Source organism: Chiloscyllium plagiosum, chromosome 3 (genome assembly GCF_004010195.1).
Source record: "Chiloscyllium plagiosum isolate BGI_BamShark_2017 chromosome 3, ASM401019v2, whole genome shotgun sequence".
Lineage (NCBI taxonomy): Eukaryota > Metazoa > Chordata > Chondrichthyes > Orectolobiformes > Hemiscylliidae > Chiloscyllium > Chiloscyllium plagiosum.
The window spans coordinates 113280562-113297072 of NC_057712.1; the positions used below are offsets into that span (position 1 = coordinate 113280562).

Sequence of the window (16511 nt, forward strand, 5' to 3'; positions counted from 1 at the left end):
GTGAACAAAGTGATGGCACAGACACCATGGGCTGAATGGCATCCTGCAACTCTTTGTCCAACGTGTTGATGACTGTGGAAGTGTTATATTGTACACTAATCCTAAACTGAGAGAGTTGATTAACTTTGCCCATAATTTCCATGCTAATATCACCTTCACATATCCTAAATATGACTCTTTCCCTTTGTTTCCTTTTCTTCCATATCACATTTTCTGGGAATGGATTATCAACTCATTCCCTCAGCTAGCTTCACTAGGGTTCCTTACATCATTCATATTTAAGGATTCTGTTCTGGTTTTTACATCACAGCTTCTGATGATGCCTTTGCTTTGTCGAGTAATACTTGTGCCATGACACCTTTTTTTTTCTTATTTGCTAATTTCCCTCACTTCTGCTGTCACCCCTTCCCCTCCCTCCAAGAACCAGAGAAGAGTTTCAAATCAAAATGCTGCTGATGCTGCAAATCCAAAATAACAACAGAAAGTTCTGGAAATACTCGGCATCTGTACAGAGAGAAATATGAGTTAACATTTCAGGTCTGTGATCCTTCATCAGAACAGGTGCCAAACAATGTTCTGACAAATTAGCAATTTACTTGTATTTCTTTGAACTTAGTAAACTGTATTCACTACTCAGAATGTGGTCTTCTCAGTACTGGAAAGGCTAAATACAGAGTAAGTAACTGATTTGTGGAGCACTTACATTCAGTCCTTCAGCATAACCCTGAGCTGCAGGTAAGGTAATTTTAATTCACCACCCATTCCATTTGTTCTTAGCCTCCTACACTACTCTAATGAAACTCAATAAACCTTTGAGAAGCAACATTTATTTTTTATCCAATCCTCAAATTTGAGTTTGACTATTAGAGATCATTAACCACTGCTTCTATTTTTCCCAGACAGCAATTGTTGGTAGTAATTCTATTCTTGCCACTTATACTTCAAGATCCATCATTTGTTTCTTTACCTCCAAATACCATCCTCTTTTGCCATACATCATCATCCATTTTGTCAATACTTCTCTTCTACTCTCTGACCTGCCTAAATCTAGCTCCTTGCAATGAAAGGACTGTTGGTCTGAAAGTAGTTAAGGCAAACAACCAATAAACAATTTGAATTGCAGGGAGAGGTTTATGACACTTTTTGACTGCAGCTTGAACCATTATGTTTAGATTTTCAAGCATTGTCTATGAATAGCAATGTCCATCGTCTATGTCTCCTAATGCAGTCTAACCATTAGACATGTTAACTTTGTTATGTCCTCATTGATGCTGCCTGAACAAAGATATTTTCAGCATTTTCTGTTTGAATTTAAAATAAAGTACTGGAATGATAAGGAGATGGAAATTGCACCTAAAATAATGGCAGCCTTAAAATCTGGTTTATCAGCTAAAACCAGAGAGTTCAAAAATTCACTGAATAGGTTGAATAAAAGGATGTAATAAATACTGTCTAACTATCTACATTTTTATGGTGTCACAATATTACAATTTACTTCAGACTTTAGTTGGATTCCAAGAGCTGTGAATTCTGCCCTGTTTTATGTTTCTATAAATGGAGAGTTGCAGTAATTTAACTAAAATTAAATAAATGTTAGTAATATGTATTTTAAAGGATATGATCAGGTTTGACTGAAGGCACTTTTGCATTCCTTTCTTCTGACTCTCAAGCAATTTCATCTTTCATGCATTGAATTGCACGGTGAGGTTTATGACATTTTTAACCACAGCTTGAACCATTATGTTTAAATTCATGAGCAGTCTATCTAAAGAAATAAGCATCTAACATTTAGGAATATCTATCGTCTATACCTCTTACAGCAGTCTAATAATTGCAGTAGCTCCATGTTAAGTTGTTCATTTCTCCTTTGCCTTATCTGCTTTCAACAATCATCCCATTTTCTTTCCTTTCGTAGGCTGGTTTGACACTCTAATGTAGCACTCCAAATGGTGACATACACTTTGTTCTCTTTGTTTCACTGTACAGTGGAAAATAGTTGCTGTGTTTCACAATAAAAAAAGCAATTGAAATTTCCTCTTGGAGCTTTTATTCCACTTGTTTATCAATCTGACGGTTTGGCTTTTGTGTGAACGCTTGTTTTGTTCTTTTGGACTTTTTGCTCAGCACAATCTCTAGGATTTGAGTAGACTGCATAGGCTGAACTTTAGAACTGTAAACAGCAGTTTTTATTTTTGTTTGCTTATCTGTCTTCATGCTCTCTTACAGGGACATTCCTGTGGACTTCAAATACATTGCAGAACCAAGTATGCACTCTATGCCAGCAGTAACATTGTCACCAAATGGTGAGTTTATCTAATCTCTCCACTTCTCTTCCTGACCATTAGGCCCCATGTCATTTTAAAATATTGTCAGATGCTGTGTTACGTTTTTAACAGTATAGCAAACAATTTCAACTTGCATTTAATAATTCACGAGCACAATCGAACGAAACTTGATACCAAACCCCATAAGGTGAAATTAGAACAGATGATAGAAAATGGTAACTTTGAAGAAGTTCCAGAAGAGCAGCGAATGTGACGAGGAGAAGTTGAGGGAAGGAATTCTGAAGCTTATGGCTGAGGCAGTTGCAGGTGCAATCTTCAGTGCTGGAATGGTTAAAATCCAGGATATATAAGTGGCCAGAATTGAAAGAGTGCTGAGATCACAAAGTTTTTAGTATTGAGAAAGATTATAAAGATAACAAAAATGAAATGCAACTAAATTTAACATTATACCATTTATTCATGTCTCCTTCAATTGCTTGTTCAGGGTGCCATATATTATTGCTTCAACCACCAGCTGTGGTAACTAGTCCCTTCTTCTTACTGCTCATTGGTTTCTGCTAAATTCCCTTTTGGCTTTTTTGGTGACTGTGCTATATTGATGGTTGTTAGTTTTGCTGTTCCCTACATGAGGAAGCATTCATTCTGGATCCACTCTGTCAAAGCCTTTTATATAAAAAACTTGTTGGATGGAGTATAATGTGGGGAAATGGGAGGTTATGCACTTTGGAAGATTTGAAAAGCTGAATATTATTTAAGTGGAGAAATACTACAGAAAGATTTGGAATTTTCATGCATGAATTACAAAAAAATAGAATCCAAGTTCACCAGGTAATAGAGAAGGCAAATGGACTATTGGCCTTTATATCAAAGGGAATAGAGCGTAAAACTAGAGACATCTTGCTAAAACAGGATCTGCATGCATTGGGAAAGGCAAGGACTGATTAGGGATAGTCAGCATGACATTATGTGAGGGAAATCATGTCTCTCAAATTTGAGTCTTTTGAAGAGGTGGTCAAGAACATAGATGCGGGGGTGGGGGGAGAGGACAGTGTGGTAGGCATTGTCAACATGCTCCTTAGCAAGCCCTTCAAGGTACCGTAAGGTCAGCTGGTTAGTAAGGTTAGATCACATGGAATCCAGAGACACTAGCTGTTTGGAAACAAAATTGGCTTAATGGTAGGAGAGTGAGGGTGGTGGTAGAAGGTTGTTTTTCAGATTGGAGGCCTATGACCAGAGGTGAGCCACAAGGATCAGTCCTGGGTCCATTGTTGTTCGGCATTTATACAAATGATTTGGATGAGAAAATAGGAGAGTACTGTTAGTAAATTTACGGATGACACAAAAATTGGTGGTATAGTGGGAAGTGAAGAAAGTTATGTCAGGGCATAATGGTATCTTGATTAACTTGGCCAGGAGGCTGAGGAATGGCAGAATTGCAGTTTAGTTCGGATAAATGCAAGATGTTGCATTTTGCTGAGACACACTAGGGCAGGACTTACACAATTAATGGTAGGGCCCTTGGGAGTGTTCTCGAACAGGAAGACCTAGGGTTCAAGTACATAGTTCCTTGAATGTAGTGTCATGGAAAGGGTGATGAAGAAGGCGTTGGGCCTGCTTACCTTCATCAGTCAGAGCATTGAATACAGGAGTTGGGATGTCATGTTGTTATATCTGTACAAGACATTGAGAAGACCACATCTGGAGTACTGCATACAGTTCTGGTCGCCCTGCTATAGGAAGGATTTTATTAAACTGGAAAGGATGCAAAAACATTTTACAAGGATGTAACTGAGACTGGAAAGTTTGAGTTATATGAGAGACTGGATACGCTGGCACTTTTAGGAGTCTAGGAGGTTGAGGGGTGATCTTAGAGGTTTATAAAATTGTGAGGGGATTAGATAAAGTGAGTAGCAAAGTTCTTTTTCCCAGGGTAGGGGAGTCCAAAACTTGAGAGAATAGGTTTAAGTTGAGGGGAGCTGAGGGGAATTTTTTTCTCACAAATGGCTTATGGTATGTTGCATATACAGAATGAGCTGCCATACGAAATGGTAGAGGCAGGTACAAATACAACATTACAAGACATTTGGACAGGTACATAGTTAGGAAAGGTTTGGAGGGATATGGGCCAAACATAGGCAAACGGGACTAGTTCAGTTTAGAAAACCTGATCAGTGTGAATGAGTTGGGCCAAAGGACCTGTGTCTGTAATGTATATCTCTGATTCTAATGATACACTGACTTTGGAGGTAGTCTGGAGAAGGTTCAGTAGGTTGATTTCAGGTATGGAGAGATATTCTGATGAAGGGAGGTTGGTTAGGTTTAGCTTGTACTTTTTGGTAATCAGAAGAATGAGAGGAGACTATTGCCATAGAATCATACAGTACGGAAAAGGCCCTTTGGCCCATTGAGGTTGCAGTGACAAAAAAAACCTCTAAATCTAAATTTCCAGCACTTGGCTCTTAGCCTTGAACATAATGGTATTTCCAAGTGTTCATCCAAGTACTTTTTGAAGGTTGTGAGTTTCCCATTTCAACTACCCTCCCCGGAAGTGCATTCCAGTTTCCCACCATTATGTCCTTGTGTTACTAACTGCTCAACTAATTTTCTTGGAACAAAGAAGGCGAAGAGTAAATCTGATAGAGGCTTTACAAATTGTGAATGGACAGGATAATGTAGATAGAAAAAAGCTGTTCCCACTTGTAAAAGGAACAAAAAGAAACCGGTATAGATTTAAAGTAAAACTGCAAAAGAAGCAAAGATGTAGTGAAGAAAAAATCTTTCACTCAGTGAGTAATTAGGAAATGGAATACACTACCTGCTGCTGTTGTAAAGGTGGGTTCAGTTGAGTTATGCAAGATGTTATTGGATAATTGTTTGGACAAAAATGATGTGCAAGCTTCTAGGGAGTAAGCAGGAGATTAGCACTTGGTAGTGATGCTTATTAATGAGCTGGTGCAGGATCAATGGGCCGAATGACCACCTTCTGTGCTATAACGTATCTGTGATTCTTTTGAAACATCTAAGATTCTTAGAGGGCTCCAAAGGGCCGATGAAAGAGGTTGCTTTTCCCTTTGGCAAAGTCTGCATCAGAGGGCATAACCTCACACTAAGAGGTTACCATTTAATATCTCCGAGGGTAATTAGTGCAATTCCTAACTGCAGAGGGCTGTCAAGGTGGGATCATTAGGTGTATTCAAGGCTGAGATAGATTTTTAATGAGTAAAGCGGTCACGTGTTATGGGGATAAGGCAGGAGAGAGGAGTTGAGGATTATCAGATCAGGCATGGTCTCCCTGAATGGCAGAGCAGACTCAAAGCGCTGAATGACCTACTTCTGCTCCTACATCTGAGGGTCCTGTAATTTTAACAGTCTCCATTAGGTCATCCCTCAACATTTTTCCAAAGACAAAACAGACTTAGTCTGTCGATCCTTTTCTATATATATATATATATCCACACGTTTCTAGAAACTTCCTTTTCTATCTTCTCTGTACCCTCTCCAATGTCTGTATATTGTTTTTATAATATGACAGCATAGGTGCATACCGTGCTGTAAGTTTAAAATAACCTTTATACAGTATAGGTTTAAAATAACCTCCTCTCTTTTTCTATCCCTCAAACAGGGAAAAAAAATCTAGTCCTTGGTTTGCTTTTTAATTGCCATGCTAACCTACAACGTAACATTTGTTGAATGATGTCTTTTACACTTCCAGGATCCCTTTATCCCTCCATGCAACAGAGAATTGCAGCTTCCAAGCAATAATTGCCTATTCTTCCTCCCAAAATGTACTTCCTAAGATTTATCTGTGTGCACATAATTTGCGAATTATTTGCCCATTCTACAAGTTTATAGATATCTTAGTGTAATTTCTTGCAGTTCTGCACAGTTCTAATAATTCCTACCTCCCATCCCTCCCAAATTTGGTGTCATCCACAAATTTAGAAATTGCTTTTGATTTTGATGTCCAGTTTTTTAAAATGTAAGTTGTGAACAAAATTAGTCCTTAATTCATATGTAAAATACTTCCCACCTTCTGCTGTTCTGAATAATTACCTTCCACTCCCACTGTCTGCTTTTTGTCTTGGTGCCAGCTAGCAATTCATCTATCTCTTGTTCCTGACTTCACATTTTCTAACCCTATACATTAATCTACAGGTCATCTTATTGAAAGCCTTTTGACAATCCAGATAATTTATAACTGACTGGGTTATATTTTCCTAGCCACATACTGTGCCTCACCTTAAATGTAGGAATTACATTAACTATCTGCTAGTTTGCTTAGATAATTCAATTCATCCTTTTTTTAAAATTTCAAATATATTTTATGCATCACTCATCTCACCATTATGTCGTATCTGCATATTCTTTCTCCCCAGGCATGCTTATAAGTGATGGAATTATTTAATGTTTCTGCCACCTTTCCATCATTCCCTCTGGTATAATCCTGTCTTTTTCTTAATGAACCTATTCCCATCACAGTTTTTCTTTTTGAATTAATGAACCTGCAAAATATTTTACTATTTATGTCACTTGATAATTTAATTTCATACTTCCTTTGAGTTCCAAATTGTTTTTATTATTTCTTTCTTAATGTCTTCAGATTCTCTGTCATGTACTCTTCTACTGTCTACTTACTTAATGTAAACATACTTCCATACCCTCAATTATTTCATTCTGCCTTTATTCATCATCAGAGTTGCACCATTGTGTAGTTTCCTCTGCCCTTTTGGTGGCATATAGTTTTCCACACTAAGTTAAAAACATTCATAAATGGTACTCACTGTTATTCTGCATTGTTCTTCCCCAAAAATGTTGTATCTTTTATTTTCCCATGGTTTATTTCAGTACCTCAAAATCAGCATTTCTACAATCTACTAACTTGGCTTTCATACAGGGTAGCTCAGTGGTTAGCACTACTACCTCATAGCGCTGGGGGCCCAGGTTTGATTCCATCTTCAAGCAACTCCTGGAGTTTGGAGTTTGCATCTTCACCCCATGAGTGCATGGTTTCCTCTGGGTGCTCTGGTTTCCTCTCTAGTCCAGCGATATGCAACTTAGGTGGATTGGCTGTGCTAATTTGTGGGCGGTACGGTGGCACAGCGGTTAGCACTGCTGCCTCACAGCGCCAGAGACCCAGGTTCAATTCCCGCCTCAGGCGACTGACTGTGTGGAGTTTGCACGTTCTCCCCGTGTTTGTGTGGGTTTCCTCCGGGTGCTCCGGTTTCCTTCCATAGTCCAAAGATGTGCAGGTTAGGTGAATTGGTCATGCTAAATTGCCCGTAGTGTTAGGTAAGGGGTAAATGTAGGGGTATGGGTGGGTTGCGCTTCAGCGGGTCGGTATGGATTTGTTGGGCCGAAGGGCCTGTTTCCACACTGTAATATAATCTAATCTAAATTGCCCATAGAGTCAAGGGATGTGCAGGTTAGGTGGATTGGCCACGGGGTGGATGCAGGATTACAGGACAGGGCAGTGGGTCAGAGTGGGATGCTGTTCAGAGATTTGGTGTGGACTCGATAGGCTGAACAACCTGCTTCTGCACTGTGGGGATTGAATGGTTATGCTCATGTAATCCTCTCTTCATTTTAAAGCAAATGCAAGGTGAGTGGAAAATATAACAATTGTTAGTTGCAAGATTATTGCTGGAGAGGGAATGGTATGTGTACATTTCTGTTAGCTCTTCAGCCTACAAAAACATTTTACACCTGTCTAGATAAATATACCCAATAGATGTGTATTCACGTGTAAAAAGCCTGATTAATTTCTCCAATGTGTCCTGTTTAGGCAAGTGGCTGGCATGTCAATCAATGGACAATCAAATTCTCATCTTTGGAGCGCAAAACAGGTTTAGACTGAATAAGAAAAAAATCTTCAAGGGCCACATGGTGGCAGGTTATGCCTGTCAGGTGGATTTTTCACCTGACATGAGGTGAGTTTTTCATTTGACCTTTTTTTTCTGGTAAATTCATTTGTTTTGCTGTTGTATTTAACTGTAATTTCCAAATGATGACCTATTCTCCACTGACCTGGAGGAGTACAGATTCAACAACAATTAAGAAGCTCAACAATATCCAGGACGAAGCAACCTGCTTGATCGTCTCCCAGCCCACCACTTTAAACATTCATTCTTCTAGCATTGGTGTATTGTGGCAGCAGCAATTTTTCCAAGGCCTCTCCAACAGCACCTTGCAAATCTGAAAGGTCTCTCATTTAGAAGAACAAGGACAGTAAGTGCATGGGAGTATAATCACATCCAAATTCCTCTCTAACCCAATTAACATAGAAACAGCAGTAGACCATTTAGCCTATTGTGCCAGCCCCACCTTTCAATAAAATCATGGCTGATCAAATTATTCAGTTCATTTTACATGCACTATCCCCATAATCCTGTACACTGTTGGTAATCAGAAATCTATCAATCTCCACTTTAACATACTCTCAGACTGAGCCTCCACCAGCCTCTATGGGAGAGAATTCCAAAGGTTCAAAACTCTCTAAAATAATTTCTCCACATCTCGGACTGAAGTGGCAGCTCGCTTATTTTTAAGTTGTGCCCCCTGGTTTTAGTATCCCCAACCAGGGAAAATACCTTGCCCGCAACTACCCCGTCTAAGTATTTTATAGGTTTTAGTGAGATCACCTCTCATTGTTTGAAACATCCAGAGAATACAGGCCCGGTTTTCCAATCTCTCTTCATACGACAGCCCACCATCCCAGAAATAAGTCGAGTGATGTTTCATTGTATCCCTTCTTTGACAATAATCTGTTTCCAGAGATAATGAGACCAAAACTACTCAAAATACTCCAAATAACTTCCTAACTTGGAAATATCTTGCTATGTCTTTGTTGCTAGATTAAATTCTTAGAAGTTCCTGCATAATTGCTGTGTTAGAATACCTTTACCTCACAGAAGCAGTGGTTGATAAAGGTAGTTCAGCACTCCCTTTTTTAGGACACTTACGGATGAACAATAATTGCTGGCCTTGCCAACAGTGCCTACATTCTAGAGATGGTTTTTGTTATAAATGTAGACGGTCCACAATAATTAGTGTTGAATTACGTTAACCTTTTGCCAAAGGGGAAAACTAATTTTTTTAACATTCGATCCCATTATCATGCATTTATTCCTTGGCTTGATCATTATTAGCAGGCATACATAGGATTGAGATTTAATTGGAAATGAATGTCATTTGTATTACAGATGTCTGAACATTGAGTTAGAAACTATGGGTATTTGAAGTAAACATAAAAATGGCATGCTTGTTAATGTTCAGTGATTGATTTCAAAGTATTGGCTAGTAGCTTGTGATTATGAAAATCCTCAACAATAGCACATTGTTTGTGACATTTTTTCTGCCATATTAAAATTATAGATAGATTACTTACAGTGTGGAAACAGGCCCTTCGGCCCAACAAGTCCACACCGACCCGCCGAAGCGCAAACCACCCATACCCCTACGGCCACCGTGCCGCCCAACCACTGGGCCACCGTGCCGCCCAGTGGCGGCATTATAAATGAGGCTGTTCTTTAAACTCTGCATGCAATGCATCCAGATAAAGTCATTTTACAGGAAGAGGAAGTATTAATTTTTGATCATTGAAATCATTTACGTAAGTGCTTATTTTAGTGTCCATATATGTTAATACATCTAATAATCAGTATTCTAATCTTTTGAATGTTGTTTGAAAAATGTTATTCTACGTATTTTAACTTTTATTTGTATAAACAGTTATGTGGCCTCAGGCGATGCTGATGGAAAGCTAAATATATGGGACTGGAAGACGACCAAACTGTACACTCGAATCAAAGCACATGATAAGGTCTGCATTAGTGCAATTTGGCATCCACATGAAACATCCAAAGTCATCACGTGTGGCTGGGATGGACAGATCAAACTGTGGGACTGATGGAAGTTCCTGGAGCTTCAGAATTTTCTTGGTAATAAGTCTCTCCAGAGAAATTGTGTTTAGACTCATTGCGGAATGCTCTCTGACTGGATACTTGTTGACTGCCTTGCTGGCTGAAGACATGGAAATGCTCCGGCAGAGTTGGCTATATGCTAAGCTGAAAGATTCAACACTGAAGCATATCCTTCAACATCTTCATGAATTTGAGTAATGTTCTGTGTAGATTCTGTTTAAAACTTCAAATAAAATCACAACCTAAAACAACTTCCAGTTTTTAAATGTAAATGGAAACAAAATGCTGGCTGAAAAAGAGAACTTGGGTTGTACCAGCATCCGTGAAGAGAGAAAAACATCTTCTATTACATTTATTAATGAAAACTGGGCATTGACTGTGTTTCTTCATAATTCTTAGATTTTTAAGAAAATATGAACATCCAATTTTGACATTAGTAAATTCTAAGAATGCAATTCTGTTTGATGATCATCAGTTACCACGAGAAGCAGACATTCTACTGTAAGGAATTTGACCACCATGATCTCTCCTTACTGAAAGTGACCATTCTTCAAATTTCTGTTCATACAGCAACCTGAACCTACCATTCAGACCAATACCATAAAGTATTGACCCATTCAAAACTGGAAATGATTATATTGACTTAAACGTTTGTATTAAGGAGATATTTTATTTTTCTGTTTCAAGTTATTGTAAAATTGTTAAAATTTGAGTCATAAACTGAACATTCTGTACCATGAACCCTTTAAGAAGAATTTGCCTTTCAGTGCAATGCTATCTGTTTATGCAATGGAGACTATTTGTACAAAGAGCTGGATATATAACTTCATGACTGTTAGTGGAATGCAAATAACATTGATAAAACGGAAATGAAGTTGAAATTGTGGGTTCTGGAAATCTGAAATACAAGTGGGAAAAGATGGAGACATTAAGCAGGTCAGGCTGTATCTGTAGAACAAAAGTCTGAGTTATGATTTCAAGTCAAATGATCTTTTGTCAGATTTGGGGAATGTTACATAATGTTTTCTAGTTCTGAAGAAAATTGCCAACCTGAAATATTGACTGTTTCTCTCTCCCCAGATGCTGCCTAAACTGCTGAGTATTTTCATCACTTTCTCATCATACTTCCCTATCATTGCATGCAGATTGAACCAGAAAGTAGAAATTTTATGTGTCTGGATTTTTATAGAAAGTTGCAAAGAGGGTGTAAAGTTGACAATAAAGCCCATCCATGCTGGTGTTTGCAAGTTTCTAACAGAAGTCTTTAAATACTTTTGTGCTGCATGATTAAAAAAACCTTTTTGACACTTATGAGCTTTGCAGACTTAACAGTAAATGGAGTTCAGAGGACTTTTTAAAACTGACTTACTTGGTGTACAGTGCGTCATATACATATACTTTACTGTTCCATTGCGTGTGTGAGAGTGCAATTGTTTCAGAACTTCTTTTCAATTTCAAGCAGACCATATGAAAGACTGAAGTTCAGTTTAAAATGTCAAACAGTCAACTTTGTCAGGCATTAAGAAAGCATTTTACTGAAGAAAATTACACTGAACTTTTATCGCTGAAAACAGCATGTATGAATTTATAAATCGGTGACAAAAGAGATCATGATCTGATCATTCATTATTCATTGTGCACTTTAAATAGTATTTTGGAAATTCAAATTGAATCATTCTTTGTGATTTGATGCAGATTTTTATATCCTGACTGGTCAGTCAGTATATAGGCTGTTATGATATCTTGTATCAAGTTATCTGACGCATTGGATAAGCTCACATTTGTGAATTGTAATAGGCTTCCATTTGTAAGGACCATAAATAAGACAAATGTAATGGCATGGTGACAAGTTATCAGGCTGATCGATTTCAGAGCTGAGGTAGGGAGTCTATTTCTACAAATACATAGTGCAAAGACTGAGAAACCAAACCTTTTTTACTTTGTGGGTAGTAGAAAGCCAACAAACCTATGTTGAAATAAACCACAAATATTTACCCAGCGTAAGCATAAAGAAAGCAGCAGGGTTCCTCGTCTGTGGCTTTTAGTGATTCCTCCTTTCATCCAACTCTAAAGTAAACTTATTTTTGAAGGCTACATTTGGAGTCTTTGCCAGTTCACATGTTTTTATATTAAAAGTTATATTTTCTAATTTACCTGTGATGCAGAGATTGTTGATCTCTGCAAGAAATAAGTGATTATTGAAAGCTAGTCTGTTTGATTTTGAAGTTGTCAGTATTACTAATTATACACAAGACAATATGCCTAAATAGCACTTTGCTCATCCTGAGAAGCTCATAGCCATTCACACTCAAATTATTTTTGGAAGTGCCAAATTATATAGACAAGCACAGCCGGTTTGTACATGACTATATTCCCCAAGCAGTGAGTTATCATCTGATAGTGTCTTTTCAATTATGATAGTTGAAGGTAAAGTATCAGTCAGGAGAGTGGAGAACTTTGTTTTGAGCAGTGCCATAGGTATTTCTACATCCACGTGTGTAAGTAGACTAGGCTTCCATCAGTAACTCAACCAAATTGCAGTATCTCTAATAAAGCAGTACTCTCTTTCAGTCTTTGATTTAGCGCTTAGATTATGTACTCTTATCTATTGCAGAGGAACTGACCAGAAGTAGCAGAGTAGGCTCAGTAAAGTAAGGTTTCTTTTGCTAGGATAGATTTCCATTCCTGGGTCTCAGTCCCACAACATGACTCCACACGACTTGTTCGTGACCCATCAACTTCAACCTTTACAAAGTGTGTCACATCCAAGGACAGAGCTCACCATCATAACTCCTTCTAGGGTTCTGAAGTTAGTCTGCCACTGGGAAGTCCTTCAACACAGACTCATAAGTTACACTGACTGAGGTGGAAGTCCACCACCCCTCCAAAGAAGAGTTTTTTAAAAGAGCCACAACTGTCTGGTTCTAATCATGAAGAAACCAGGGTAATTCTTCCCTGGCATGACCAGAATTGAAGCTGTCTCCCAGTGGCTGTAACAAGTGTGGGAGCCCACATGGGATTATTCATGAATCCTCGCTGCAGTTTGCTGTGAGACCACCATGGTTTGGCAATACCAGTCAGTGTGGCACTCTCCATAATGGTCTGTGTTTGGCTACTGCTTGAAGGTAAGTAACTATTCTGATTCCAAGGTAACGTCTGTAAAAGTGGCTCGAGGTTGGGCTGTGGCAGTAATCCAGTACAGTGCCTATTGGCCCAAGACGGGGGCCTGCAAACCTCTGATATGAAATGACAAGTGAAAATCTGGCCCCTAATAGCACACAGTGCTATCTCTGCACCTAACAAAGAAAACTTGCCATTCTGTGCTATCAGAGCTTAGAAATGTGTTGCTGGAAAAGCACAGCAGGCCAGGAATCCTGAAGAAGGGCTTATGCCCAAAACGTCGATTCTCCTTCTCCTTTGATGCTGCCTGACCTGCTACGCTTTTCCAGCAACACATTTCTAAGCTCTGATCCACAGCATCTGCAGTCCTCACTTTCTCCTCATTCTATGCTATCAGTCAAATTTCCTTCTATTATTCCTGAGCTCTCTGACACTCTCTGCAGTACTTTCCCTGTTACCATACATTATTGTCATTGTAAGGCTAAGATGTAGATGTTTGATGTGACTCAAAGCTGATTCTTAGCAGGGAATTTTAATCAAAGATGAGATAAAAAGTAAAGATGGGGGAGTTTTGTGTGCCTCATTCTAATCAAGTGGAACTGTAAACGGCACTCTCTGAACAGTTTGTCTCAGTGTTGACCTTGAAGATTTTCCCAGCCTCTTGCCACATAAACCCTAGGAATCTCGAAGTTATCTTCAATACTATCTCACACTGAATACCAGTCATTCCTATATTAGACTATTTATTTCCTCTACAATGACCTCCTTTACAAAAACACCCTTGTGACCATATTCCACTCCCTTAGAGTTGTTCAGTTCAGACCATACCCTGTGAATATTTTCTGTCCTGCACATGAGGTCAGAATCGTAGTGTGCCCATTTATCATGGAATGAACACTTTAAAAGAAATCAGTTGTGAGGTAAAAATATTCTCTTTATCCCACTACCCCTCCCACTATTTGGCATTGTACTGTCAATTCCTAGATATTTACAAGTTCCGCCCTCCACTTGAAAGGCCAAGAAGCTAAAGCATCTCAAATTCTGATCAGGTGCTGACAACAATAATGGACTGGTCACTGTTCCTACTGTTAGGACCTGAGTGAAGCCATGTTACTTTTGCTTGAAAAGAAAGGTGTGAAGATTTATACAATTTTGCTTTATCTGACTAATAGATCTGCCTGTACTTTCACAGGAACCCACTGGGTTTTGAGAACTTGTTCTAAGAAGTTTTAAGTTGGCAGCTGCCCTGAACCAGTGAGCACTGAGGATCTGAATTCTACCTGAAATGTGAGATTTGCATCAGCTGTTCATACAAATTTTGATTTGAATTTCCCATGTTATGCCTCTAGGCAAAGTTCCATTACTTAACAATTGAGTTTTTATTCCAAAAATCCCATTGGAGTTTCAAGCTCCCTGCAGTCTCAAGCTCCCTGCAGTTTACAGCTCTCTAGTTGCTATGGTGCTGTTTCACATTTATGACTTTGGATTCATTTTAGCATCAGCTGGAAAGAGTTTCTAATGGAAGAGACATTCACAACAATGAATTATGCAAAAAATATTTTTACATCTATAATAGTGCTAGTTGTAACAGGCTATTTTTCTCTCAAGCTTTTAACTCACATATCCACAAATGTAAACCAGTGAAATCAGAGCAATTGAGTGCTGTTCTAAAATATTCTTGCTTTAAGAGAATATTCGTTGGATATATTTAAGAATGATATCTTTGGCTTAATTTTCCCACTGCCTGAACAAGGGGCAATGGTAAATCATTTGTGAAAATGTAGTGAGATTGATAAAATGAGATTCTCTCCATTTGAAAATTAAGTGGGAATTTCCATAACGGTTTGAATAGTTTCATTAGTACCTGATCTCACCTCATTAATTTGCAATGTCTTATTCTTCCAAATGGTGGAGTGAAACTAGACTGTGACAGTTCCCAGCATGGACATCAGAGCAGGTCCTTCCACTCACTACTGGCACCTCCACGCTTCCACCTTGTACAGCAGTTCCCAAAAACCCAGCTGCATCCTTCCTCATGGAAGCTGGCATTGAACATGCAGCAGCCTCATTATGGCACATCTCCAACTCGATCAGTATTGTAATGAAGAATTCTATACTGCACTTTGGAGCATACTGATACCTTACATTGCAATGCGCCCATCTCATGCATCAGAACAAGGTACATCTCAGGGCTTCTCACTTGGTTTCATTGGGCTTACTCGTTCTGCAACCACTTGGAAGCTTATCTCGCATTGCCTTTTGCCTCACATTGCCTTTTGTTTGTGCTTTGCTGCTTTGTTCAGAACATAATTCTTCTGCTGTCGAACACTGGCACAAAGCCAGGCGATAGTCAGGAGTGATCAGTCAAGTGGACGGACATGTTGCTACTACATCAATGTTACACTGACACCGTGCGCCAGCAGCTAATGCGGCAAACCTACTGCATGTGTGTCAGCCAAATTACCATGTCTCAAGGTCAAAGGAAAGTAGGTCTTGGTCAAGTTAAGGGGGATGTCATCATTTAGAGTGACCTGTCACAGGGAGTTCTGGGCACTGTCCAATCTCAGTCAAGGGGGTTTAGACATGCTCAGTCAACACTTGGGGTGGGCAGGCTCAGGGCTTCAGTATTACTGCAGTGCAACCAATCCAGAGATTTCTGGTGAGTCAGTTTGGGAGCTTCAGGAATGTCAGTCAGGATTCCAGTAACACAGGCTGGAGCTATCCATCCAAGTCAGTCAGGGCCATGGTCATTCCTGGGGATCTGCTCACTGAGAGTCAAGGAGGGGTTATCAGGTGATACTACTGTGCCAGGGAGGGAAGCAAATCTATTGTAGGAGTTGCAGGCAAAACGCTGGTATGCAGAGGGTGAATAATTGGTGGTGGGATGGGAATGTATGGAATGTCAGAACTGAAAGTTCAAGGCAGGAAACATGAATGTCCTGGGTGGGGTTGGTGGGTGCGATGCTGAGTGCAGCCTGCATTACCTTTTCTTCTCATTTGTAATGCCAATGTGCAATGGAAATGGAAAAGGCTGCAATCATTCCTGGAGTGGGCAATATATGTGCAGTTACAATAAGACCATAGAAAATAGCAGTCATTCAGCCCGTCAAGTTCACCAATGAGACCGTGGCTGATCTGATTATCTTCAACTCCTCATTCCTGGCTTTTCCCTGTACTGATTAAAATC

General features: G+C 39.2%; 1 protein-coding gene across 1 annotated transcript in view; it reads left to right on the forward strand.

Annotated features, from left to right (window-relative positions):
• cdc40 (cell division cycle 40 homolog (S. cerevisiae)) overlaps window positions 1-11511 on the forward strand; it is a 131530-nt gene extending 120019 nt beyond the window's left edge. The window contains exons 13-15 of the mRNA XM_043687120.1: window positions 2227-2303; window positions 8068-8212; window positions 10014-11511. Coding sequence (XP_043543055.1) covers window positions 2227-2303; window positions 8068-8212; window positions 10014-10191 — 400 coding nt within the window. The 3' untranslated portion in view covers window positions 10192-11511. The remainder of the gene's footprint in view (window positions 1-2226; window positions 2304-8067; window positions 8213-10013) is intronic.
• The last annotated feature ends 5000 nt before the right edge of the window (window positions 11512-16511 follow it).